This window comes from Hyperoodon ampullatus (genome assembly GCF_949752795.1).
Source record: "Hyperoodon ampullatus genome assembly, chromosome: 1".
Classification (NCBI taxonomy): domain Eukaryota; kingdom Metazoa; phylum Chordata; class Mammalia; order Artiodactyla; family Ziphiidae; genus Hyperoodon; species Hyperoodon ampullatus.
This window is the reverse complement of record NC_136914.1, coordinates 48,869,444-48,895,468: the sequence shown is the minus strand read 5'-3', so window position 1 is coordinate 48,895,468 and position 26,025 is coordinate 48,869,444. Positions and strand designations below refer to the sequence as shown.

General features: G+C 42.0%; 2 protein-coding genes across 5 annotated transcripts in view; both read right to left on the bottom strand.

Moving 5' to 3' along the window:
- The window catches only part of NUP54 (nucleoporin 54), a gene marked incomplete at its 5' end in the record, with an annotated part of 38,044 nt that extends 29,766 nt beyond the window's left edge, over nucleotides 1–8,278 (bottom strand). Inside the window, 4 exons of one of the 3 annotated variants that reach the window (XM_079709434.1) lie at nucleotides 3,738–3,887; nucleotides 4,324–4,407; nucleotides 7,358–7,519; nucleotides 8,212–8,278. In XM_079709434.1, the coding sequence (XP_079565560.1) occupies nucleotides 3,738–3,887; nucleotides 4,324–4,407; nucleotides 7,358–7,519; nucleotides 8,212–8,278 (463 nt within the window). The remainder of the gene's footprint in view (nucleotides 1–3,737; nucleotides 3,888–4,323; nucleotides 4,408–7,357; nucleotides 7,520–8,211) is intronic. The other 2 variants (XM_079709435.1, XM_079709436.1) reach the window with 2 other exon arrangements.
- A 6,606-nt stretch (nucleotides 8,279–14,884) lies between these two features.
- Nucleotides 14,885–26,025, bottom strand: part of SCARB2 (scavenger receptor class B member 2) — a gene marked incomplete at its 5' end in the record, with an annotated part of 65,143 nt that continues 54,002 nt past the window's right edge. For both annotated transcript variants that reach the window (XM_079717901.1, XM_079717902.1), the window contains 6 exons: nucleotides 14,885–15,187; nucleotides 16,676–16,834; nucleotides 19,125–19,176; nucleotides 20,531–20,604; nucleotides 22,032–22,150; nucleotides 25,082–25,251. In XM_079717901.1, the coding sequence (XP_079574027.1) occupies nucleotides 15,149–15,187; nucleotides 16,676–16,834; nucleotides 19,125–19,176; nucleotides 20,531–20,604; nucleotides 22,032–22,150; nucleotides 25,082–25,251 (613 nt within the window). In that variant the 3' untranslated portion in view covers nucleotides 14,885–15,148. The remainder of the gene's footprint in view (nucleotides 15,188–16,675; nucleotides 16,835–19,124; nucleotides 19,177–20,530; nucleotides 20,605–22,031; nucleotides 22,151–25,081; nucleotides 25,252–26,025) is intronic.

The window sequence follows — 26,025 nt, the reverse complement described above, 5'->3', positions numbered from 1 at the left end:
TGGGTAAAGAAAGTAGAAAACAGATTAGTGTGGGCTAAGAGGTAACAGAAGACAGCAGCAGGGGATCCCATTCTTCTATATCTATTTCAAGTAGTTTATGAAGGGGAGAAGAGAGTGATAGCAAGAGATAACTGAAGTGAGATGTGAAATTAAAGTAGTTTTATTTTTTGTTTCTGTTTTAAGAAAAAAGAAACTTCAGACGTTTAAATGTGAATGAGAATAATCCTTGGATAGAGAAGCTGAAGACTTTGTTTTTGGTGCGGGGCGAGAGGTGGAATGGGGTTGGGGTCTGCTGGGAAAAATAATCAACAGCACAAGGAGCCCCAGAAGGTGGGAGGATATGAGATCCAGAGCACAGGCGAAAAGAGAAAAGGATGGGTTACAGCGGTAGGTAGATAAATAAGATTCGGTAGTGGGCAACTGAAGGAATTACAATAAGGGATTCTATTCTCTCTTTGAAGCAGAGGTCAAGGCCATCTACTAAAAGTGAGAACAGAGAACTTTGAGATTTGAAGAGAATAAAGGTTTAAAATAACTTACAGAAAGTGGGAGAAAAATTTGAAAATAAAAACTTAACAGGATTACCAGGCAATGTTGAGCCCCAACTTGAGTTGGTGATTAAGAATTTAGAGATTCAGGACTTCCCTGGTGGCGCAGTGGTTGAGAGTCCGCCTGCCGATGCAGGGGACACGGGTTCGTGCCCCGTCTGGGAAGATCCCACATGCCGCGGAGCGGCTGGGCCCGTGAGCCACGGCCACTGAGCCTGCGCGTCTGGAGCCTGTGCTCCACAACGGGAGAGGCCGCAACAGTGAGAGGCCCGCGTATCGTGAAAAAAAAAAAAAAAAAAAAAGAATTTAGAGATTCAATCTTCTGTACTGTATGATTTTCTCAAGCAGTATCTAGACAGACAGTTGGGCTTACAGAGGCTTGGGGTTGTTTTTTCCAGCACACATGATACAAGGATAAGGAAGTTTACCATACTGGCAAGAGTGACTGAAATGGAAGGACAAGGGCTCTAAGCTAATTAGAAAGGACAGTGAGACAGGAAGGAGCTGATGGAAGAGCAGAAAGTGTCAGTGCTCTAAGATCCTAATGAGGTCTAAGAACAGCTATGTTGGAAGTAGTTGAAAAGGCAGGCTAAAAGAGCAATAGGTTGTGGGATGTTTGATTATGGATTATTATTGATGATTGGAATTAGATTATTGATTGATTATGGAATTAGAACAGTTTCAGATGTTGCCAAAGTCCAAGGTAAGAATTGTGGCTAAAGTGAAATGGAGAAGGTCTTTGGAATAAAAGGTAGATGGTATGGCCGTCTGAGTACATAGCCATGTGAATGCTAAAATAACCCAGATTGATAGTACAAGTTGGAAAGAAAAGCAGGACTCAGAGCCAGCTGCCAAAGTGTTCAATGAACAAAAGGTACTGTCCAGGAAATCAGCAGATAACAGAGATTAGACATATCAGAGATGGTGTAACCAGACAGCAAGCACCTCATATAAGCAGGAGTTTTTAAAAATGAGGCAAAAGCTCCACAATCTTTGCAGATTAAACTCAAACTCCTTTCAACAGCAGGTCCCAAATTCATCATGCCATGCCATGCATTCGTGCCTTTGTCACTGTTATTCCCTCTGCCTGGAATACCCTTTTCTGACTTTATCCAACTGGCTAATTCCCTTAAGATTCAATTCTTTCTCTACATTCCAAAGCACCTTGTATGGGTCTATTTTAGTGCTTTCACACATATATATTTTTTATAATTGAATGTTTATTATTCTATCTAATTGGATGTTTGTTATTCTATCTCCTTATAGACTATGAGCAACCTTATATACCCAGTACATATACCTTATATACCTAGTACATATACCTTATATACCCAGTACCTATACCTTATATACCCAGTGCCTGACATAAAACATACACTCAGCAGAATGAGCCCTTTCATTCTGAAAATGAACAGCACCAGATTCAAATTCCCGTTTTTCCTAACAAGAGTAAGCACAACTATAATAACTTATAGTTGAAGAGACTTTATGTCAAGAAACAAAGAAAAAACTTCACTTTTCCTTTCTTCTCCTTAACTACTTGGATTTCCATCAAACTTTGTATTGTTGCAGGAGGACAGTAAGAAAGATATAATTGTAATACCAGAAAGAATAATTCTATTATCTTCATCCTATTGGTTAGATAATTCTTGAAATTCATGTTTAATATGTTACTAATCTTCAATGACTGAGTAGGGTGAATTTCAGCCAATCAATCAACTTACCTAAGAAAAATGAAACAAAAGTGATTTTAAGAGGTAGCAAACCATGGAAAAGCAAAAGAAGCATTACAAAGGAAGTCGAGGAACTTGAATTTATGTTCCTATACTACATCTTGGAAGATATATGGAAATGTCACAATTTTCTCAGTTACCTCTCTTCACCTATAAAATGGAGGTAACAAGAGTTCTATTTCATAGAGTTCTTGTGATAATTAAATAAACTAATCCATACAAGATAACCCTGGAACATACTGCCAGACCAGCTAGTAAGGAAGCTATCAAAGACTAATTCTACATTTGTCTGAAAGGACCTGGGAACCAACCTAAAGAGGCTTACACTGGCCAAAGATGGAACAATTTAAACATCAATATGGAAAACTGCAATGGACTGAAAAATATCAAATAATTTAAACACTTGAATTCCTGACATAAAAAAAAAATTGGTTACCTCTGGAGAATGACAGGGAACCAACTCTTTATTTTGAAAGCTAAGAATAAAGGGAAAGAATCAACCAAATAGTGGATGAGGTAAAGTTTCTCTTTATAGAAGTATTTCAACAAATAAATGACAAAGGAATCAGACGGTTGGAATAATACCATTTTACAACCCCTAATGAATTAATGGATCTAGGTAATGATCACCAATGGCTGCTGCTAACATCACAAAAAATAGAGAGAATCAGACATTATATGCCTCTTGATAAAAATACAACACTACCTATAAAGTAGTCTTGCAAACAAACAAAAAACTGAACTATCAACATAAATAAGCCCCTAGATTCAACCCAATTTACAAGAAATACAGAGGACAAAGGGATATGCTAACTATACAAAGGGATATGCTAACTATACAATAGGAATGCAATCAGTAAAGTTCTGACTGACAACCTCTACAGGACAAATGATCTGATTTCTTCAACAAATTGAAAAATAAATAAAAAAGAAAGAGCTAAAAGGGGAACTTACAGAGATTTAAGACAAATGAAACTAAACAATACAAGACAAAACCATAAAGAAAAGTAAGGAAGTGATCAACACAAAAGGCAAAACTATATTTCCTCTGATGGGGAAGTGACTAGGAGGGAAACGTGGAGGGCTTCTGAAGTGGCTAGCCAGGGTCTACCTCCTGACATGGGCAGTGGTTACAATGGCGTTCATCTTATATACAATTCACGAAGCTGTACTTTTGTGCCGCTTTCTATATTTGTGTTATTTTTCTCAACAACAACAAAAATTTTAAAGGAATGATACTAAACACAAGAGGCCTTATAATCAGAATCATGCCAACCTGTCTCTTTCCCAGGTGCTATCATCATATATAAACACAAGAAGTAGCTTTTGGAATACTTTATAATTCCTCCAAAAAAAAAAAAAAGATATCCACAAAAGTGTTTTGAACAGTGCACTCAACAATGTTGCCTACATTGTTATGGTTTTATATCTGAAAATGAAAACCTCTTATACTTACTAGTTTGTTGCTGCTGCTGCTGCTGTGTATGAAATCCTCCAAATCCAAGTCCAGTTCCCAAACCAGTACCTAAACCAGTACTAGTTCCAGCTGTTGTGCCAAAGCCAGTGCCAAATCCAAAACCTTTGTTCTGAGCACCACCAAAGAGTCCTTTGAATGAAAAATTTAAATTGTTTAAGGCATAAAAAAGCTGACTCGTAGTTCATTTGCTTCTACAAATGATATAAGATGTCCTCTTGGGCTTCCCTTGTGGCGCAGTGGTTAAGAATCCACCTGCCAATGCAGGGGACACAGGTTCGAGCCCTAGTCTGGGAAGATCCCACATGCTGCGGAGTGGCTGGGCCCGTGAGCCACAACTACTGAGCCTGCGCTCTAGAGCCCGCGAGCCACAACTATTGAGCCCGCGCTCTAGAGCCTGTGCTCTGCAACAAGAGAAGCCACCGCGATGAGAAGCCCGCGCACGGCAACGAAGAGTAGCCCCAGCTCGCCACAACCAGAGAAAGGCTGCACGCAGCAACGAGGACCCAACACAGCCAAATAAAAAATAAAATAAAAAAAACAAAACAAAACAACGATGTCCTCTTACCGGTAGTGCCCGTGTTAGCTGGAGCAGAAAAGCTGAATGCAGAACCTGCTGTTGTAGATGGTGTCCCAAATCCACTAAACCCACCTAATTAAAAAAGGATAAATAAAATAGCAAGGAAGAATCTTTTGTATACATATGAGGTAATCTCCTTTTCAAATTACATAATAAGCAATTGCTCCATATAAAGACAAAATATATTGGTCTAACTTTTCCTTTCTCTACTTTAATGTCAATTTTAAAAAAACTATACTACTAATCAAGAAGTCAGTATGTTGCAAGAAATGAGCCACCAAGTATTTAAAGTAGAAATGCCACAATGCAATATATACCTTTCAACTAAAGAGGTGATTAAGCTACAGCTGAGTAAACATGTTAATAAGCCTATTGCCATAGTGTTAACGCTAAAATGACTGTGTATTTTTACAGCAGGGGTTGCAAATTCAAATGCCTACAAGATACAGGCTGATAACATTCATGAATGAAATAGACGGTGTTTATTGACTGCCAGAACGGATCAGTGTGAAGTTTTTTTTTAATGGCAGTAGTTCCTAAATTCCAGCAAATTACTGCTGCAGGAGAATTTAGTAGTGCGCGGGCCTTAGAATTTAGAATTTAGTAGCAGTAGTTTAGTAGTGTTATACATTCCCATTTTTCCCGAGAAATAGAAAATCTAGATTTTCTGTGTGAAATTTACACAATTTTAAACCTGAAGTCAATTGATTTTTTTGCAACTAATTCAAATATTTTTAAAACAGTGACAAACAGATCATACTGGCAGACTGTGCTGCCAGTTTGCAACCCTGGCTCCAGTGATTTAATTTATACTCTACTTTAGCTTATATTTCTACTTGGTCTCCATCAAGACTGAGCAACTTTTCAAATGAAACATACCAATATACTGACTCTTATACTGGTATGCAAACAAGAATGTGTTTCTTGAAGACATAAGGGGGAAAAAAATCACAAGGCAGCAGTGGCCGGCAAGGAGAGCAGAACTATCACAGGGCTCTGCGCCACAACACTGACAGATACACAAATTTCACTTTTAGATAAATCTAGAGACAAAATTAATCTTCACCATATCGAAGCTGACATATGAATGGAATGGAAGTCTGGCCAATACACAATGGCTTTTTTCCCCTTACTGTCAGTCTTTACCTGATTACCAATGTGGTGTCAAAAAAGACTTTTAAGACAAATGTTTGAACCATTAGTGCTGAGATATGCTGCAGACTCTCTGGGATTCTAACTTTTAGTCTCATATATTTCTGGCATAAGAGACAGAGATTCATCAATATTGTAACATAAAAGATATAAGAAGGAAAAAAACCCAACCCACTGACAGTCATCATATGACTCTGACTTGGAAAATTACTCAAGAATAGACTACATGCTGCATGCAGGCACAACCAAATACTCTATTTACTTGTAGGTTCTATTGCAGTACTGCAAACTGTAAACATTTTGATAAAAATCACCTAAAGTACTGAACATTGTTCCTAATCTTTTTCATTACTTCTAATTTTCACAGAAAAACTAAGATATATTCTGAATTGGCTATACAATAAAGACATTGGTATATTAACATGCTCCATAATATGAACATGTTTATTAGTAAAAATGGATCCGCAAGGATATAAAATAAAAAAGTAAACGAGAATTTCAATCAGCCTTTTGCCAAAGTTGATCAACATACATAAACATACATAAAAGTAGTTAAAATAGTTATATTGTCACAACTCAAAACTTCACAGTGATAACTCCAAATGAACATGAAATCAAGCAAATACCAACAGGTTTATTTATTACTGTTGAATTATGAGCTGGGTGGGTTTGTTCGGAAACACAAACTTTAAAATAATGTTTCTGTTTTACCCAGTGCCAATTTTAAGCAAACAGGGAAAAGTAAACATACCAAACAACAGTGATATGTGATCACTTTAAATATACCTTAGTGATAATGGATTGTTTAATCTTTGGAATTTCAAGTATTCTTCAAAACGTTTTCGAATCAGATTGCCAAGGTCATATTCATACTGCAGTAACAAGTAACTGCACAAAATGCCAGACTTCCCAAATATGTCGTAGGGAATAAATCATGTTTACCAAATGCATATAATTGGCATGGGCATAAGTGGCATATGTAAGAGAATATGAATAATAAATTCATATACGAGCAGCTGAGGAACAAGGCTTTTCTATAGGGTCACTGTATGCAAGGTACATATAGGCCTATTTTAAATTTATATATATATACACACACACACACACACACACACACATTAGTTTGTGTTTTGCAGAATTTCCAACGAGCTTCAAACAATCCATATAGATACCAGAATCTTCATAATTACCTTTTTGAGTACAGAGACATCTAGCCTATCTTTTAGAAGCTAATGCTATCTGACAATAAATTAAATTGCTCTCTCTGATCATTTCTCAAAAAATCCAGTAAAGAACTGGGGATTCTTTCTATAATTGCGTTATCTTATAGAAATGTATCCTAATCTGCTCAGTTGGCCAAAGAAACACATTATTATTATTGTACAGGTTAAAAAACAAGACAGGTTGCTGCTGTTCGTATAAGACTTGTTTCTCTCAGGAAACACAAGGACAATCAAATGAAATTCCAATGAAAGATGCAGGAAAAATGGAAAAAATTGACTGCAGGAGTCCAAGAATTCCAGGAAAATGGGCCTGACTGTTGAGCTTATACTTCGAAAGACATATCTAATAATTTGGAAGCCATATTCTACTCAAAATAAAAATCCATTCCAGATACTTATCACTTGGAAGGTATATTCTGTTCAATTAAATGCAAATTTAACACAGGAACTTTATAACTTGCAAGACTTCCCAAACCAAATCTTTTAAGAGAGTCAAAACTTGGTACAAATGTTTTTGATTCGACATTAGGAAATGAATTTCCTTTCCTTGTTAGACAAGTCGCTGTTCTTTCCCAAACTCTGGAACCACAAAATATTCTTGGACTCCAGCTCCCAACATTCGTTACACAGACGACCCGCATATCTACCTGCACTTGCCAGACTGTTACCAAAATTGAACGGAGTCGCCGAGGTAGTAGAAACACCGAAATTCCCAATATTAAAGTTCACTGCAGGATTAGCAGTTAATCCGAAACCCCCAAAATTAAACCCACTGGCGGTGGAGTTGGCAGTCTCAAGCCCACCAAATCCTGATAGGCGTGTAGGCAAAGAAACAAACAGAATTTTAAAAGGGGGAGGGGGGAAGAAGAGAGAAGAAAAAGAAAAGAAAGCAAGGTAAGGAAGAGTTTGCAGGAGGTTTCAAAGAAGTGAACAAAGGCAAACCCTGACTTTGCTCCACGAGTTAAGAAAGCCGAGGAGGCGGGGACGGGAAGGAGGAGCAGGAACGTGTAGTCCCGCAGCAAGAACCGAAGGGGCCAGGGCCGAGGGAGCTGCAGAGCAGCGCCCAAGGCTCCCCAGCCCTGTCCTCGCCGAGCCCAGCAGCGGGAACCAAGCGAGCGTTCGCGCCCGTCCCGGACGCTGAGGTGGGGAGGGGTGAGTAGGGTTGGGGAGGGAAGGATGGGTCTCCGGCAAAGGGTGAGAGGAGCCGCCTCCGGTCTCTCCGAGTCCAACTCCCGGGCGGCGGGAAACGAACCCTAGGAGGAGAGGGCCCTGCGGGGACCCAACCGCAGCGCGCGAGCTCCAGGTTGGGCCTCCATTCTCCCCGCGGCCTCCTCAGGAGCCGCCTCCGCCCGCTCTGCTGCCGCCCGCCCTTTTCCGAAGCCCCTAAAGTCTCCGCGCGGGCAGGAGACCCCAGGATCCCCAAGCCGAAGAGTCTCGGACCGAAGGGCTGGACCAAAGGCCTTCCCTCCTCCCCGGGAGAAGGCCCGGGGGACTCACTCACCCGCGGGGGCCGCGGTGGCTGCAGCGGTACCAGAGGTGCCTGAGGGAGCCCCAAAGTTGAAGGCCATGTCGCGGGAGCAGGGGACCAGGGTGCCGCTCCCGCGGCACTCGGTGCACTCCGCTCTTCGATCCGTGGGGAAACCACCCCCGGATCTCGGAGTTCCGCCTCTTTTCCGGCCTAGCCTAAGAAGCCGGAACGCTTGAAAGGCGTAGGGGGTGGAGCGTGGAGAGGGAACGCCCCCGGCCGGGCTTGCTTCCGGGGGCCTGTGGCTTCACGTGGTGCGGAGCGTCGCAACCAATGTGAGATTCTGGGAAGCTCGCCGTGGCGTGCTGCCTGAGAGCCCTTAAAAACTTGCTTTAGGGAGACCCCTTGGAAAAGATGTGCAGCAGGCTGAATACCAGTGTCCAATGAAGACAGGGTAGGAAAGAAAGCTAAATCCTCATTCTCCATAGTGGAGAGACAGTGGATAACACTAAAACTGAAAATTCACGAAGCAGCATGTCACTTAAAGTCATGGGTAATGGTGGGGAAAAGAAGAAGAAAGAAAGAAAGAAAAAAGAAGGCTAAAAGAAGTGCCTCTGAGAATGATGTCCATTTAGGTTTTTGGCTTTGTAGAATTCTTGGTAGAAGCTTTGTAGAATTATTTGCTTCTTAAATCAATGTGCTTCTGTAACTTTAATAAAAATAAAAACAAAGTCATTGTGTCTATCGAAATTAAAATTTTCTTTGGACCTAGCAATGCTACTAATAGGAATTTATCTTGTAAATGATTTGGCAAAATTAATGGAATACAAGGTTATAGGTTACAGCATTATTTATAATAACAAATGATTGGAAACAGTGTTCTGCTTAAATAGTTGCATTTATACAAAGGAATACTATTCAGCCAAGTAAAGCTCTTTATGTACTGAAAAGAAAGATCTCAAAGGTAAATTATATAAACACAATTTAGAACACTATATGGTATGCTACAATTTGGGTGGGAAAAAAAGAGGGCTAGAATATGTAATTACATACATTTGTATGAAATATTCCTGGAAAGATACTTTTTTTTTTTTTTTTTTGCGGTACGCGGGCCTCTCACTGTTGTGGCCTCTCCCGTTGCGGAGCACAGGCTCCGGACGCGCAGGCTCAGCGGCCATGGCTCACGGGCCTAGCTGCTCCGCGGCATGGGGGATCTTCTCGGACCGGGGCACGAACCTGTATCCCCTGCATCGGCAGGCGGATTCTCAACCACTGTGCCACCAGGGAAGCCTGAAAGATACATTTTTTAAATGAATAACATCGGTTGCCTCTGAGAGGATGAATTGGGTGGCAAGAAGATGGGTGGAGGAGGACTTTGCAGTATAAACCCCGTTTAGTTTTTGAAAATGTAAATGGGTTACCTACTCATACAATTAAACAATGCTAATAGTGGTCATTGCAGAAGTCCCAGTGAGAACGCTGATATACGGATGAGGACAGCAGGAATGAAGACTGAGGAGCAGGTGGACTTGATTGATGGGGTGTGGAGAGGCAGGCAAAGAGGAGTCTAGCAAGGGTCCCTGGTTCCTGGCTTGTACACTGTGATGCCATTGGAATTTGGGAGGGAGACAAGAAAAAATGAGTTCCTTTCTTTACTTACTGGATTTGAGGACAAACTGACTGAGGATATCCAGCTGGCACTTGGATATGTGGGACTGAGGTGGAACAGAGAGGCCCATGTTTAGGGTGTAATTGAAGTCTGGGTGCCAATGAGATTGTCAGGGAGAGAGGATCAAGTGAGAAGATGCAGCTGAGCATCAGTAATTAGACCACAGGAGACAGCCCTCAAGAGAGCCTGCGAGAAAGAAGCAGCAGCAGCCAAGCCAAATCACAGAAATTATGGATGGAAGGGGAGAACGATCTCAGATGGAAAAGAATGGGTGATTATTTCTTCAGTAGGAAGCCATCCCTGATCGCCCTTTCTAAAACTGCACATCCCACTCCTGTCACTGGCTGCTTTAATATTCTTAGCATAAACACCACCTATTTATTGCCCCCCAGCCCCCATTTAATGTTAGCTACATGAGGGCAGCAAACTTTATTTACTGGCTGTATCCCTGGTGCTAGCAGAGTGCCCACCCACATGATAGGCCCTTATTCAGTACTGTGGAATGAATGAATGATTTCCTTGACATGTTTCTCTCCCTTGCCTTTCCCATTTTCATCTCCAAGTCCTATATATTTTATCTTTTAAATATTTCTAAAATATTTCATTTCCACTGCCATCTTCCTGATTCAAATTACCGTAATCTCTTGCCTAGACCAGGCATCAGCAGACAGCCCATGAGCCAAATGTGGGCTGCTGCCTATTTTGTACACAGTTTCGTTGGAACACAGACATATGCATTTGCTTACATGTTGTCTATGACTGCTGTCATGCTACAAGTACAGAGTTGAGTAGTTGTGACAGAGAGGCTTGCGAAGCCAAAACTATTTTCTAAGTGGCCCTTTACAGAAAAAAAGTTTGCCAGCTTCTACCTAGACTACCACAGTGCAATGAGCAAGATTCATTCTAGGTTGCCTGGCAAATGAGCTAGCTGTGGCTGGGGGTTCCCCCTTCTCCTAGGGGAGGAGAAGGGGCTGCAGCCAACCTTATGTCCCACATAACTGGTGTCTTCTTCACCCCAGCAGTGGAGGTTGCAACATTCCATGGGCAGCCCAAGTCGAAACTGCCGCTTGTTCAGTTGCTTGTGTATTCCTCCATTGACAATACTTTGCCCTATAAAAAGGTGGGCTAGAAGGAATATGCCCTCTGCACTGAGACCAAACAGTGCCCTGGCCCTCAGCTTGCCTCACCATGGGATGACAGGAAGATGGAGGGTCTGTGCCTTCCTTTTTCCAGAATTTTTTTCCCCCATTAAAGCCATTACTTGACCTGTGGCTTTGTGGAATTCACCCTGCAGGCTAGTGCATGACACCCAGACAAGATCCAGTGGGGACCCTAAAGGAACCACCTAACACAACAGGCTCCTAACTGACCTCCCTGTATCCACGCTCTCTTCCAATTTATTCACCCTGCAACTAGAGTGAGTCTTTCTAAACAAACCTGTCATATCTCCCATTCCACCCCCCGCTACACACACACACGCACACACACGCTGACCAACAACCCAGTTCACAATACTTCAATGGTTTCCCGTTTGCCAAAAGGACCAAAACCTTTGACATGGCTCAGTAAGGCTGCCTTTCTCTTCAGCCTCATCTCCCACTATTCTTCTTCCTTCTCTGAATCCCAGCCAAATATTTTCTCAGTCGCTTGTAACATGTTCCTGGGCACCTCCTGCTACCTCTGTCTGAAATGCTTCGCTTTGCCTCATTAACACCTATTCTTCAGTCTCAGTTAAATGTTACTTCCTTGGGCAAGCCTTTCCTCAACTCCGAGTCAGGTTCCCAGAGCATCATGAAACTTAGTTGAAAGTTTACATTTATGAGCAAACAAGGAGCTTCTCCTATGACAGGAGCCAGTTAAGCAGATTTGGGATTCCTAGGAAGCACTTATGCTGAGGTTCAAGTGTCCTTAATACATAAGGACATTTGTAACACTGAACTAAATATTTTATGATTGACCTGGATTTGCTGTGACTTCAGAAATAAGTTGCAATATTATTGGGATGGGAAAGGTTTTAAAGGTAATCTAAACTTTTGGACTAATAACTTCAGTCCAAATGTCCACAGAAACAAAGGTCTGGTATTTCTCCAACAGCTCTCTGATCTTGCTGAGCCCTCTGGGTGGACTTGTCTGCACTTCAGTTTGCGTTTACCTGGAAGCAGGCCTGAATAAGGATGTTAGTGCAGGTAGATTATTTGGTTGGAAGCAGCAGTGAGGGGGTGGGTAGAGTGAGACAGGGCATGAAGAAATGATGACAGGAAACAGTTTCTGGTGTGGGCAACCCTAGCTGAGGAACCAAGTAGAATGAGCCTGAGAACTGTCCCTCTGAGGACTGCAACCCTTGTCAGCTGACTCTTGCCCCCTTTGATTGAGCGTCGATACATAGGAGTATTAACCCCCATGCTCCTGAGAGGCTTCCGGGGCTCTGGAGAAAGCTCTGAGGCAGAAGAGCACAGTGTGGGACCTGCTTGAAGTGGGGCTTGTCAGGCTGCCTATAACTGCAGCTGAGCTGAAATCAGAGGTGTCCCAAGGGTGTGACTCAGGCCTGAGTCCGTCAGGAGGGCAAAGAGCATCTTTCAAATGAAACTCCATAGACCACTGAACATCTGATGACATAACATACAATTTCCAGTGCAATTTCATAGAAAGTTTTTTTATTAGTGAAATATTTCATTGCATTAAGGGTAGAAATAAACATGTCAAGAATCACATGAAAGGAACCAGCGGTATAAACTATTCTGGTCAGCATTCTCTTTAATAGCCACAAGCAATTAATCCTAGTGATAATGCCCAGAGGGCCAAGGATGGTGGTCATCTTTTACAGAACTCTTATCTTGAGCAACTGAAATAAAAAATTAGCCTCTCTTAAGTAAAAACCCCGATAAAGGTTAGTTGTGTAGTACTTGGTCTGCCTGACCATTAGTGAGCTTTCTAGAATAAAGTCTAGTGGGAAAAGCCTGGAGCTGAAAGTGGCAAAGACCATTTCCTGTCCTGTGTTCAACTCCTGATTTTCCCTGAGAGAAGTGAAGTAACCTCTCTCTGTTTGGTTTCTCCCTAAATTGAGTATCATAGTACAGGACACCGTATTCTTTGATTGTGACAATCACAAAGCTTTTGGGGACCTTTCTAGGATAATGGCTCCACAAAAATAAGCATGAGGAACTGTTTGTTATTTCAACCTAAAACCAAATAGGTACATTCATTCGTCTTAACCAATCTATAATCTTGACTGCAGTGTATGGGTTTGCCACAGATTTTTCAGAAAGAAAATATCAAATGTGATTTTTAAGCCAAGTAACTATTAAGAATCATATGAAAATATTATGCTTTTGGCCTCCCTGTGTGGGATTCAATCAAAAGGTGTACATCACTAACTGTAATATTATCTCTCATAGTGTTTAAAAATTTCCTCCTCACAGATGATTATATTCTGGTAAGAGAATGAATCAGTGGGTAGGCACTGACTTATCAGTTTTATTAGTGTGAATAAATGGGTGCATAACAGAATAAGATGTGCCAATTATCTAGTTAAATATTGATAAATTTTTAAAAATCTAGATATTTGGCATTATTGAAGACAAAATATCTTCAATTTAGCTTTTCACATTTCGGTGATTTGGGGTATCTGTAGGTTCTATCTTAATTTATAGAGAAATTGAGAGTTTAATGAACTGCCCCTTCAAAAAGGGAAACATTACAAACTGCTTTAGTATAGAGAGTAGGAAAATTGGGGCAAGGAAACGAAATGATTTATTACCTCCATACAGGGATCAGAAGTTGTATTTGTGAAATCTGTGGCTTTTTTTCCTTCATTTGCTTACACTGAAACCCAGTTTTCAACAAAAAAATCCTGCAGAATGATTCAGTTGTTAAGAAATTATCTGTGCATTTTGCCATATTAACTGTACAGGTTTCTCAATCAAAAATGAATAGTGAACGTTGAGAATCAAAGAAACTGCCCTTAAATATGCTTGAATTCTGTGACAGCTGATGGTTCCCAATCCTGACTTAGGTTACAATTGAAAGCCAAGAGGTCTTCTGCAGAGAGGTGGCTCTGCTTCTGGTCCCAAGGGACCTTTCTTAAAGGCACTTCCTGTGCAATATTTTAAAAGACCATCACTCTGTCGGCAAAATGATTGTCACAGGAAGTGTAGGGCACATTTTTCTCTATTCAGTGAGTGATAGTGAGCCACAAAACATCAGAAGGAACTGAATCTGAGAAAAGAACAACTTGTAAAAACAATTTCAAAGTTACCAAGAAGACTGCCCTAGAAGAAATGTCTCTTTAGTGTAGTCAGACTTCCTGAAATTTAAGTGTAACTTAGGCTGTGGATAGATGGATTTCCTATATTTATAAATCATTTTACAAATAATCACTCAATAGTATTGTAATTGTATTGGAACAGTCACATTTGGCAAGGGTGATCGGGGAAAAAAATCAGTTACTGATTACATTCTCCCAGAAACATCTTTCCACATCAAGATCATTTTGACTAAAAAAATAACAAACTACCCACAAATGTCATAACTAGTATTCTATTCCATATAAAATATCTGTACTTGCCCTCACCAACATCATTTATGCATTCTCTCAATTCACAAAAGTACAAGTCAAAAATCCTCAGGCGCTTGTCACTATCAACTCATGGGTACCACCTCCACAAACCCCTTCCCTGCTTGATTCCTACCCTGTATGAAAGCTGTCTGAATTATTTTCCTGGAGGAATTATGAACTGAAGATTAGCAAGAAATGCAATATGCACCTTTTCAAAAGAGAAAATTAGATGCATTTGAATGATATTGAATGAGGCTTACCATTTTACCCTGCATCCCCAAATCTTATTTACTTCTGTTTTGTGGATGAAATGAATGGAGGAATACAACATCAAATAGTATTTATGTATTTTGAGCACAAAGTTTGGTGAATGAAGAGTAGTGAATAAGGTTAGACCAAGTAGCATTAACAAGTGATGCACAGACATTATAACCACGACAGTGGTCACAAAATTCTGGAGCTACCAGCACCCAACAACAAAAAAATTACTATACCAGAGTTTATTAAATACTTGCTAGACACATGAAAAACAAAACAATTTGTCAGGGACCACAGGATCCTAATGGCCAACCAAGCAGCCTGTTCTTGAACCTCTGCCAGAAGGTGCTCATCACACGCAGGCATGGGGTCTCCTTCCTCCTCTCGCAACAGTTGACAAGCCTGTGAGGATGCAGACAGTTGCCCCACTGTCGTGGTCCAGGTCACGACAGCTCGCACGCTTCCTTCCCCAGGCGCAGCCCATGGTTAGGTTAGGTTCGTATGAGGGGTGCTCTTTCGTCTGCAGTTCCCTGAGACCAGGTGAGAGAGGACAGTGAGGTTAGGAGATCACGTGACCAACTTCTCCCCGGATGTGAAAAGTGGAGAGAGGGGTGCAAGGAGGGGAAACTGATGGGAAGACTGTCATCCCAATCACCTTCTCTTCTCTTGGCCTGCTTCCTCTTGCTGTTTCTTTAACATTCAGCCCTAATCCTCTCCAGGAGGCCTGCTCTGACACCCCAACCCTGACACTGGACCAGAGCCCTTCTCCTTCTGTTGACCTGGACCATAATCCTCATCACACCCTATTGAATTTCTCTCCTTCAGTTGGAGGCCCATCAGAGAACAACGTCTCAGAGGTGATGGGTGCTCAGTAATGCTTGCTTGTTGAATATGTGAAGACGGCTAATTGTAGGAACAGTCATAATATTTACGTGGGTTTTAATCTGTGCCTATGAAAATCTCAGTGACAGTACAATCCATCTTACAGTGACTGTAAGATCAATCCATAGATAGAAATGGAAAAATCGTTGCCTCACACCTAATTCACGCTAATGTGATGGGCTTGGGTTGAAAGGCATACTGGAAGCACGCAGAAGACAGGGAAATCTGAGCTTATATGATTTAGATGGTTTCAGCCTATTTCATTTCCTACATCACATTTGCCTCAGACACATAATGGAGGCAGTGAAGACAGGAAAAAAAAAGCCTTTGTTGCAAACAGAGAGGCAGGTGAGAATTTAAGAAGGGCTCATTGAAGGTGTTAAGACCCCTGGGTTGGCCTGCTGGTCACTTAGGGAAGCCAACCTAACCACTTATCCCACCCATTTGGGGCTGTTCCCACCCCTCCAGGAGAGGAACTACTCCCCTGTGCCCATCATTTATTATGCAAAGACGACTCAGTGGTAGGTATCTTCTGATAAACCAGGGATTCTTTCCAAGCAGATCTCTGGCTGACTTGCTCTATAAATTATGGTGCTATTTCATCATATCACTAATATTTATTGAGCTCTTGCTAAATGCTTACACTGGACCAAGTGCTTTATGTTTAAAATATCATCAAATCCTCACAAAAAAACTCCTAAGTGAGGCTCAATTATCATCCCATTTTACAGATAGAGAAACCAAGTCACAGTTTCTGGGGTCACACAGCTACTAAGTGGCCAAACTGGGATTTGAACCTGGGCAGTCTGACACCAAAGCCCGGGTGCTTAACTGTTTTATATTCTTCCTCTTTTTTTCAGGTTATTTGCAAAGACAATGCTTTCTCCCAGGGGTTCCATTCCCACCAAGAAAGCCTGAAATACTGGAAAATACCATTCTATCACCCCTCCACCTTTGACACACTTCCCTTGCCTCTCATTTGGCCCAGCAGTAATATAACCATGAAATCACTGTGCCCAGCATAAAACCTCAGAATCCACCCTAATAAGCCCGCTGGCAGCCCTTCAGTGAAGCACAGCTGAAGTCCTCAGGGAACGCTATTCAGTAAGGGAGACATTCCTCCAGCCGCTGCTCACCTCATCCGTGGATCCCTGTCCTCTGCACGCAAGCCAGGTGAAGATCAGACCAAAGAACACACCCAGCGCCATGATAATGTAGGGGATGTTGGTGAGGATCAGAGTAGTGTTAATCACAGACTTCAGTCGACTTGCAGTCTCTTTATCAATGAGAACACTCTGGGGGGAGGGGCAAGAAAATAGTATTCCCTTGATTACTGAATATCCAGGGTGTAAAGTTTTTTGCTCTATCTTTCTTCAAACCATTAAACACAATTTGGGTATGTCCTCCTGTTAGCAAACCAGAGATACTGAAAATCCTTTTATAAGTTAGAATAACCAGAGGGGGGCACTTACTCATTGATGTCTCTTTTCTCCTGAAGACATGTTTTACTCAAAATTGGTGGGAAAAAGGAGGGGGAAAGTATGCAGAAATACTGAGAAAATATCAGCTTTTCTTTTGTATCAGACAACTCCATGGCACCCTTCAAAATCCAACTCAGCATACTTCCTTCCAGAAGTCTCCTTTGGCCTGGTTCAAGGCCCCTTTTCTGCGCTTCCATCTCACATTCTAAAATCTTCCATCACTGTCTCCACATTCTGCATTATAACTGTCTGTTTACTTGTCTGTCTCCTCCTGACTGTGAGGTTCCTGAAGGCAAGACTTTTATTTCAGTCAACTAAACACTGGGTATAGCGCCTGAAACACAGTAGGTGCTCAATTAATGTCGCTTGATTAGATGAATGAATGAATAAATGAATGAGAGTCAATGCAATATTCCAACAATGGCATGTGGAAAGCATCATTTCTCTCTTGGTTGGATCTATACTGATCGGGACCAGAGGTTTAGACAGAAAGTGTTCAGGGAAGTCTTGAGGCTAACCAGAATTCCAGATAACTAAGGGCAAAAGTATTATCACCTTAAACTGTGAGGTATCTGAAGAGCTTAATTTTGTAAAAATTATTAGCAACAACTGGGACTTTGGGCTTAATTTAGGCTCAATTTGCAGATGAAGGCCCATCATGGTCAGAGTCTCCGACTCTGGAAGAAAAGGGGTGGGAGAGCAGTCTCCAAAGTCACTTCCAGGTCTAATGTTTTTCTTTTCTAGAGAAGAGAAAAGTCAAGTTCTTTCTGGGAGGGAGTAAAAGCACGAGGTTTCACTCCATCATTCCCTGGACTCAATCTAGTCTTTAACAAAAAGTCAAAGCAGAAGTTAAGGTGGAGGAGACTTCAAATATGGTGCAACAATGAATGTAAGCTGGCAGAACAGGGCCCTTCCACACTTTCAAAAAGCCCCCCTTGGGGGCTTCCCTGGTGGTGCAGTGGTTGAGAATCTGCCTGCCAATGCAGGGGACACGGGTTCGAGCTCTGGTCTGGGAAGATCCCACATGCCGCGGAGCAACTAAGCCCGTGAGCCACAACTACTGAGCCTGCGCGTCTGGAGCCTGCGCGTCTGGAGCCTGCGCGTCTGGAGCCTGTGCTCTGCAACGGGAGAGGTCGTGACAGTGAGAGGCTCGCACACCGCGATGAAGAGTGGCCCCCGCTCTCCGCAACTGGAGAAAGCCCTCGCACAGAAACGAAGACCCAACACAGCCAAAAATAAATAAATAAATTTATTTAAAAAAAAAAAGCCCTCCTTCCATGGCTCTCCCCACAAACAATAGCCGTAATGACCCAGAAGCAACTGCAAATAGGTCCCATAAATGGTAAATATTGCCTGAATTCTTCCTATGAAACAATAAAAGCCTTGTCTTAGAACTGTAATCACAAACCCTTCAAAAGTTTATCAGTGTGGCTACCAATACAATGCTAAGTTGAAAAAGGATATAAAACTGTATCTACCGTACGGTCTCAACTATGTAATAGCAAAACCAGAAAAATACTGAGGCCACATAAGCAGATGTCAGCTGCACTTTTCTCTGAGGGATGGGCTTGCTTATCAAGCAGTTCACTTTTTAAACACTATTTTTAATCTCCCGAGTTCTATAAAGAGCACGTTACTTTTACAAAATGCGAAACGTCAAATTATTTTTTACATAGTTGTTTTGGAAAAAACATTTTACAACATATTGCTGAGGAAAATGAAGCAAGTTAAAAACAATTTATCAGGGGCTTCCCTGGTGGCTCAGTGGTTAAGAATCCACCTGCCAGTGCAGGGGACACAGGTTCGAGCCCTGGTACGGGAAGATCCCACATGCCGCGGAGCAACTAAGCCCGTGTGCCACAACTACTGAGCCTCCGCTCTGGAGCCCGTGAGCCACAACTACTGAAGCCCGCGCACCTAGAGTCCGTGCTCCATAACAAAGACAGGCCACTGCAATGAGAGGCCTGCGCACAGCAAAAAAAAAAAAAAATCACCTTTGCCCCTTTCTCACATCTTAAATTACACATAGCTACAATCGCAGAAGTAGGAAGTTCCCCAAGCTTCCACAGGTAAAACGTACCTGTGGCTCCCTCCCAGGACTTACCTCATTGATATACATCACTGGGAAAACCAGGGTTCTGATATTTCCCGTTTCACTACAAACACAAAAAAAGAGACTATTTTATAGACATCCTCATTATGATGGCACACTGGCCTGGCGAGACAAGTTTATATGAAAATGCCAGCCCAGTTATTTCATTAAATTACCTGGAATTTATGCAGACCTCTTATTATATCTGCAAACACATAATAATCAGCAGTTAGATCACAAACAGTCTAGCAATTCAAAGTGTTGCATATTTATGTAAAGTGTGTTTAACCAAAACATAAGATTCCAAAAGTAAATTCATCAAAATGATTACTGTACTCCCAAGAGTTATTGGAGGGGAGGTTCCAGCAGAACAATGCTGTCATTCTTCAGAATGTTTTATAATCGGGCTACTCAGTATTGTCTTTACAGGAGCCTGGAGCAATCACTTACTGAGCATTTACTATGCACCAGCTCTGTACCAGGTGTCTTGGGAACATTATCTCACTTAATTCTCATGGTAGTCCCATGCAGTGGGCATTACTGTCCCAGGTTTAAGACAAGGAGATGGTGGCTCGGAGTAATTTGCCCAGGACCACCACGAAGAAGTGGTGGAGCTAGGATTGGAATTCCATTTTGATTCTAAGGCTCTAGATTGTAACTACTAAATTATACTCCCTCAGAAATACACACACAAAATGCATCCTTACAAATCACATTTGCTTCCTAGAAAGATCCCAAACACATTTGCTTAAACCTGGCAAATTTTATGGGGGGAGCCAACCAAGTTTGAATGATAGATAGGCAGACAGAAAGATTAGATAAATACAGATATATTATAGATATGTACTACAGTTTTGCATTCTGTTTTTTCATTCAACATTGAATAAAATCATTTTCTCAATTTCCACTGAAAAGTCTGAGCAGGAGATTATACTCGAGAATCCTAACTAAGTAGATGGAGTGGGGGTACACTGGACTCCACAGAGTATTTAACCATCCACGGGAGGGTTTGTGGCGGGCCTGGGTGGGAGCAGTGGAAACAAAGGGAGGGAGGGAGGCAGCCAGAGTCCTGGTGAGGGAAATGCTTAGCAGAGTGGGTAAGAGCAGACTCTGTGCCTCAGTTTCCTCATCTGTAAAACGGGGTAATACAGGGTTATTGTGAGGAACAAATGCGTTAATGTATGTAAACTACTTAGAATAATGGCTGATCCATGGAAAGCATTCTCTAAGTGTTTGGTTAAGTAAAATAAGTAATTTCCAAGACCAAGGCTGCCCATGACAATGCTGATCGTGCCTCATCCCTGAAGGGCAGGGTGAACAGACTTAGAAGTGGGCTGTACCCCTTTCGACATCAACCCCACCAGAAAGTCAATGTAGCAAAACCACCCTCTGCCTCTGCAGAAACAAGCAAAACTTACATAAAGTCATCTAATTTTTTGACATAAACGTTGATTTGGAACCTCTTGGCTGCTCTTAGGATAATTCCAGTCAACTGTGAATCAGAGACGTAGAAAGAAAACGTTAGGATTTATTAAAACCACACACACAGTTTTTGTCGATAGAGCACCGTTTCTGTGTGGTTCTGATAAACAGGGCGGCCACTGCCACATTTGCTAGGCAGAGTGGGACGAGGGAAAACTGTTCCCCAGGACAGAATGAGAACTGTGGATTGTGTTAGCTGCCTGGTAGACCAATGTTTCTGACACTTTACTATGCAGGCGAGTCCTTGGGCACCTTATTGAAATGCAGATTCTGATTTGGTAGGTCTGGGGTGGGGCCTGAGATTGGGCAGGATGCTGTCACTTTGAATAGCAAAGCCCTAGAGGACCCGGGCAGGAAGGAGATCCAGCAGATACCCTGTCGGCTCTGGGTTTCCAGGTGGAGGGCCAGAGTGCTACAAGGAGGACGTGGTCACAGCCAGAGAATGGTGCCCACGTGTGGCCAGGCCCACCCAACAGAGCCTGGAGGACAGACGCAGCACTGTCCACCCACGGCCACGCCACCTTTTGCACCAAGCGGGTGGGGTTGTGCCTCACCCTGGTGACAAAAGGTTTGGCTACTGAAAAGGAACTGACTGATATCTAAGAGAGAAAAGGGAGAAAACCACACCTGACCTTATTCACAAAACGATAAGAGCACCGATTTCTCAAATATAAATGCAATGAGTGTAGATAAGAGTGAAATGCCCATAAGTTGCTGTGCTCAAAGAATGTGCTGGCTCTTCCATGCATGTGTTCATGACTGTTCCATGCATGTGTTCAAAATCCCAAGAATGAAGATAGCTCACCTTTAATTCAGTCCCTACAGTGAAAGGTTCTCACATTGTGAAATGATACTCACATCCTTTCAACATGGTTTTTAGGTTTTCTCCTCTATGAATACAGGATTAGAATATGTATATATTTGATGCTTTTTAAATTAATGATGTCATATCATAACTCTCAAAAGCACCTGTATAAAGAGTTTTGCCAAAAGTGACTGAAGCTAATATATATACATTTAAATTTCAACCAAGACGTTCCTGGCAGCGAGTAAGCAGAGGAATGTCTTCACCCTGCTGATCTGTGGCCCAGTGAGAGGAATGTGTGTATGTGCAGGTCCAGTCTTTTGGCAACAGAAGACTGACCAGGTTACCTCGGTCCGATTCCAGTTGTTTCCAATGATGGGACTTTCACTGTTGCTTTTTTGTTAAAGTGGGTTTGCCGATATTTCTGCGTATTAGCTCAATACAACTCAGCGTTCTAATTACAGGGCTATGAGACTCTGCATCACATCACACTGAGCTGATCTCCCTCCACTTGAATATGTGAATGGAAGGAAGACAATACACTTCTCAAGAGTACCCAGGGCTAAGCTGGTGAACACCGTATAGACAGAATAAAATGTATGTTTTTTAACCAAGAAGACGTGTGTACTCACAGGATTAATGTCCACAAATGTCTCATGATATTCCTTATTTGGGTGCATGCCTTCTATGGCAGAAACAAACTTCTCATCTGCTTGGTAGAAGTGTGGGAAAGACATAATAATAGGTGCACCTGCATTTTGAGGAAAACAGAAATGAATGGTGAGGTTCTTAAAAGTCTAAGATGAATATAAAGTTCCTGACCACGAATCCAGTTCCTCAGTAGGGGGAAAGCTATACACAGAAAATTGGGTTTGGGAGAGTTGCAGGCTAAAAGTATATTCTACATCTCTTAGCTTGGGATTTATACTTCATCTTCTGACATCTCATTTACCCCTACATTATTTTATATCATAATATGATAATGAAGTCCTGGCTAAATCATTTATTCTTCAACAAACATTTGCTGAACCTATAATAGACAAATGCTTTACACACATTATTTAAATTAACGCTCCCAGCAGTCCTATGAAGTTAGAACTATTTCCTTCCTTTTGTATTTGAGGAAAGGGAGGTTCAGAGAAGTTATAAAATTTCCCCAAGATATCCAGCTTTCAGGCGATGGAGGCAGAATTCTGATCGAATAAGGGATGGCTCATTTTAAAGCACTTGTTTCAACTGTAATTCTCTACCAGTAAATGGACTTTTTCCCCCCTTATTTTTCTGCTTTCCTGTTTATGTTTTACCCAAAATAGGCATCTTGCGGCATCTTAGTTCCCCGACCAGGTATTGAACCCCAGCCCTCAGCAGTGAACGCACGGAGCCCTAACCACTGGACCGCCAGGGAATTCCCAATGCAGAATTTTTTTAAGACTTTGCCTGGTCCTGCCATCTGCAGCCTCTGACTAGATCAAGGTCTGCCCACAGGAAGACACTGTTTTTTTTTTCCCCTTCCTTTTTTTAAAAAAAATTTTTTTCCTATTCATTTTAAGGAACAAATAGAGAAGCAAGTTATTAAAGGAAACCTATTCTATTGATAGCTTTTGCTCTTGAAAAGAGGAGGGGGACTCAACAACTGCTGCCAGGAAAATACATTTTGGGAGAAATTAGCTTAACGGCAAGTAGTTTAAGTCTGCTCACATATACTCCAGCCCATGGCTCAGACACCTCACTTGTCACACACACAGTTCTGCTCTCTGTTGCTACACAGTTTCACGAAGACACGATTTCCTTCTTTGTGACCTACACTGACCTTTATCTATTTATTTTTTTGGCTGCACCACGTGGCTTGTGGGATCTTAGCTCCCTGAGCAGGGATTGAACCCAGGCCCTCAGCAGTGAGTGGGCAGAGTCCTAACCACTGGGCCGCCAGGGAATTTCCTACACTGACCTTTAAAATGTATTTTTAAAGATCTGTTAAGGACTTAATAAGGGTCAGACACTGTCCTGAGTGTTTTACATACATTATCTCTAACCTTCACACAATCCTCCAAGGAAGTTATAATCACCCCCATTTTACAGATGAGAAAACTGCGGTCTTGAACCCTCCTTCGGCAATGTGGCCAATTTGCTAACAAAGAGAATTCAACCCCAGATCCCCCTGACTCCAGAACGCTCACTCATCCCACTAGCCAGAATGTTCCCCTGGGGAATGCAAAACACTTGAGGATAGTCCTGAAGGGTAATATTTCAGTCCACATCTGGGAACACAGAACAGGCAAGAGGAAAAGGATTATAGCAAGAGGTATGACTGTTGCAAAGTAGAATGCTTCTGTTGGTTCTGACATCAACTTCTTGAGGAAGCAGACTGTTAACAAAACAACAAGAAAAATGTGCGTACATGTGTGCCTTGAACCACAGAAACATGGGTTGATCGGGCAGGTGCCATTTCAGGACCATCTCCCAGTGAGCCAGCAGGAGACGTCTGATCTCTAGGTCAGGGGTGTGTATTCCCCAGAACAGTGGTTCCCAATCTCTCAGGTACCACCTTCATGAGAATCACATGAAGCTCATTAAAACTACAGATTCTGGGGTGCTAGCAGGTGGGCCCTGGGACAGATGTTTTTAATGATTCTCCAGACAGTTCTGAGGTCAGGCTTGGGAGCCATGACCGCATCAGACAAGGAAAGGGAGGGTTATCCCAAAAGGAGATTTTCAAACCAAATGGACAAGGGGACAAAAGTTAGCACATTATTCAGGAAAAAAGTACAACTTTAATCAAGAGAAAGGAGTTACAAAGTTTTTCAAGAGAAACTTTAAACAAGAATTGTAGCCTAAGAAAGATCACAGTACAAATATGAGAAGACCCTAAGTTCTAGCAGGAATTTGCTCAGAAGTAAGGATTTTATAAAAATCCTGTTCCTTCTCTGAGCCCTGGTTTCCACAATTATGAAAAGAGGGTACTGGCTGTCCATCTAGCAAGGCTACTGTGAATATTATGCAGCATATGATTGCAAAAACTAGTCCTCGTGATGAAAAAAATGCTTCTGTCAGCTGCACCCCTGATCATTCTCCCTCATTCACGGAAAGGAGCAGATTAGCTCAGACATTAAGAAACACTGGCCCTGGACCGGTTTCAAGAAAAAGAAAAACAAACTCTTAAACTACTGCCCAGGAAATACATAACATAGCAATCTAGGAATAAAAATCATTACAGGAAAGCCAATGCTTTTTTAAAAAAAAAAACAACTATGCTATAGCCATGTTACAAAACGTTTTTTTTTAATTGCAGTTGATTTACAATGCTGTGTTCGTTTCTGGTATACAGCAAAGTGATTCAGTTATACACATATATATATATATATTCTTTTTTAGATTCTCTTCCTTTATAGGTTATTACAAGATATTGAATATAGTTCCCTGTGCTATTCAGTAGGACCTTGTTCTATTTTATTTTATATATAGTAATTTGTATCTGCTAATCCCAAACTCCTAATTTATACCCTCTGCTTTCCCCCTTGGTAACCATAAGTCTGTTTTCTATGTCTGTGAGTCTGTTTCTGACAAAATGTTATTCTTGAAAGGTCAAAATCACTCTTTCTATTGGGCTGACAACATTCCTTGTTGAAGAACACCAATCCTGCATCCAGACCCTCCTGCCCATGTCCCCTCTCTGAGTTCTTACCGTTCTTGCAAATGCTGACATTCAAAACTCCTGAGCCCAGGCAGTTTCCTTTAGGTATACAGAAGCCAGCGTTGTCTGAGGTATTGGCTAATATTTCTGCAGGCACCTTAAACCTCAAGGCAGGCAGTCCCTGTACGCTCTCAAAGTCACTGAAAGTTATATATACAGACCTGTTAGGAAGTAAAAATTAAAAGTCAATGTGAGCTCCCATCAGCATGATCTGCCCGTACCAGTGAGTTAGCCAACCGTTCTTGGGTATAACGTGGCTAAAAGCTTACAGGATAAGTGGAAAATGAAGAGGCAAAAGAAAGCTTGAAAGGAGCTCAACCCATTGAATATGTAATAAAGTAGGAGAACAGATTATAATGAAAGATGTTTAAGAGGCAGCAGCTAGGGCTTCCCTGGTGGCACAGTGGTTGAGAGTCCACCTGCTGATGCAGGGGACACAGGTTCGTGCCCCGGTCCAGGAAGATCCCACATGCCACGGAGCGGCTGGGCCCGTGAGCCATGGCCACTGAGCCTGTGCGTCCGGAGCCTGTGCTCCGCAACGGGAGAGGCCACAACAGTGAGAGGCCCGCGTACCGCAAAAAAAAAAAAAAAAAAGAGGCAGCAGCTATGCTAACATCTTAACAAGGCTTAGAAAAAAACATAATGTGTGGTAGAAAATCAAGAAAATGAGATAGAATGGATATTTGTGCTGAAAGAAATGAGTCGCCTAGACTAGCATGGACACATGCCAGTATGCATGAAGCAGAAGCAAAGCAAAGGAAGCCAGGGTGAGGCAGAGGCAAAGCAAAAGCAGAAGAGTTGGCAAAGGGTGTGGCCCGGTAGATTCTGAAGGCCTGGAAAAGTGCCCCATTAGACAGATACTTGATTAGAATACATACTTTGATACCCATTTCCCCCAAATAAAAATAGTTTCCATATTTTGCCTAGGTCACTTA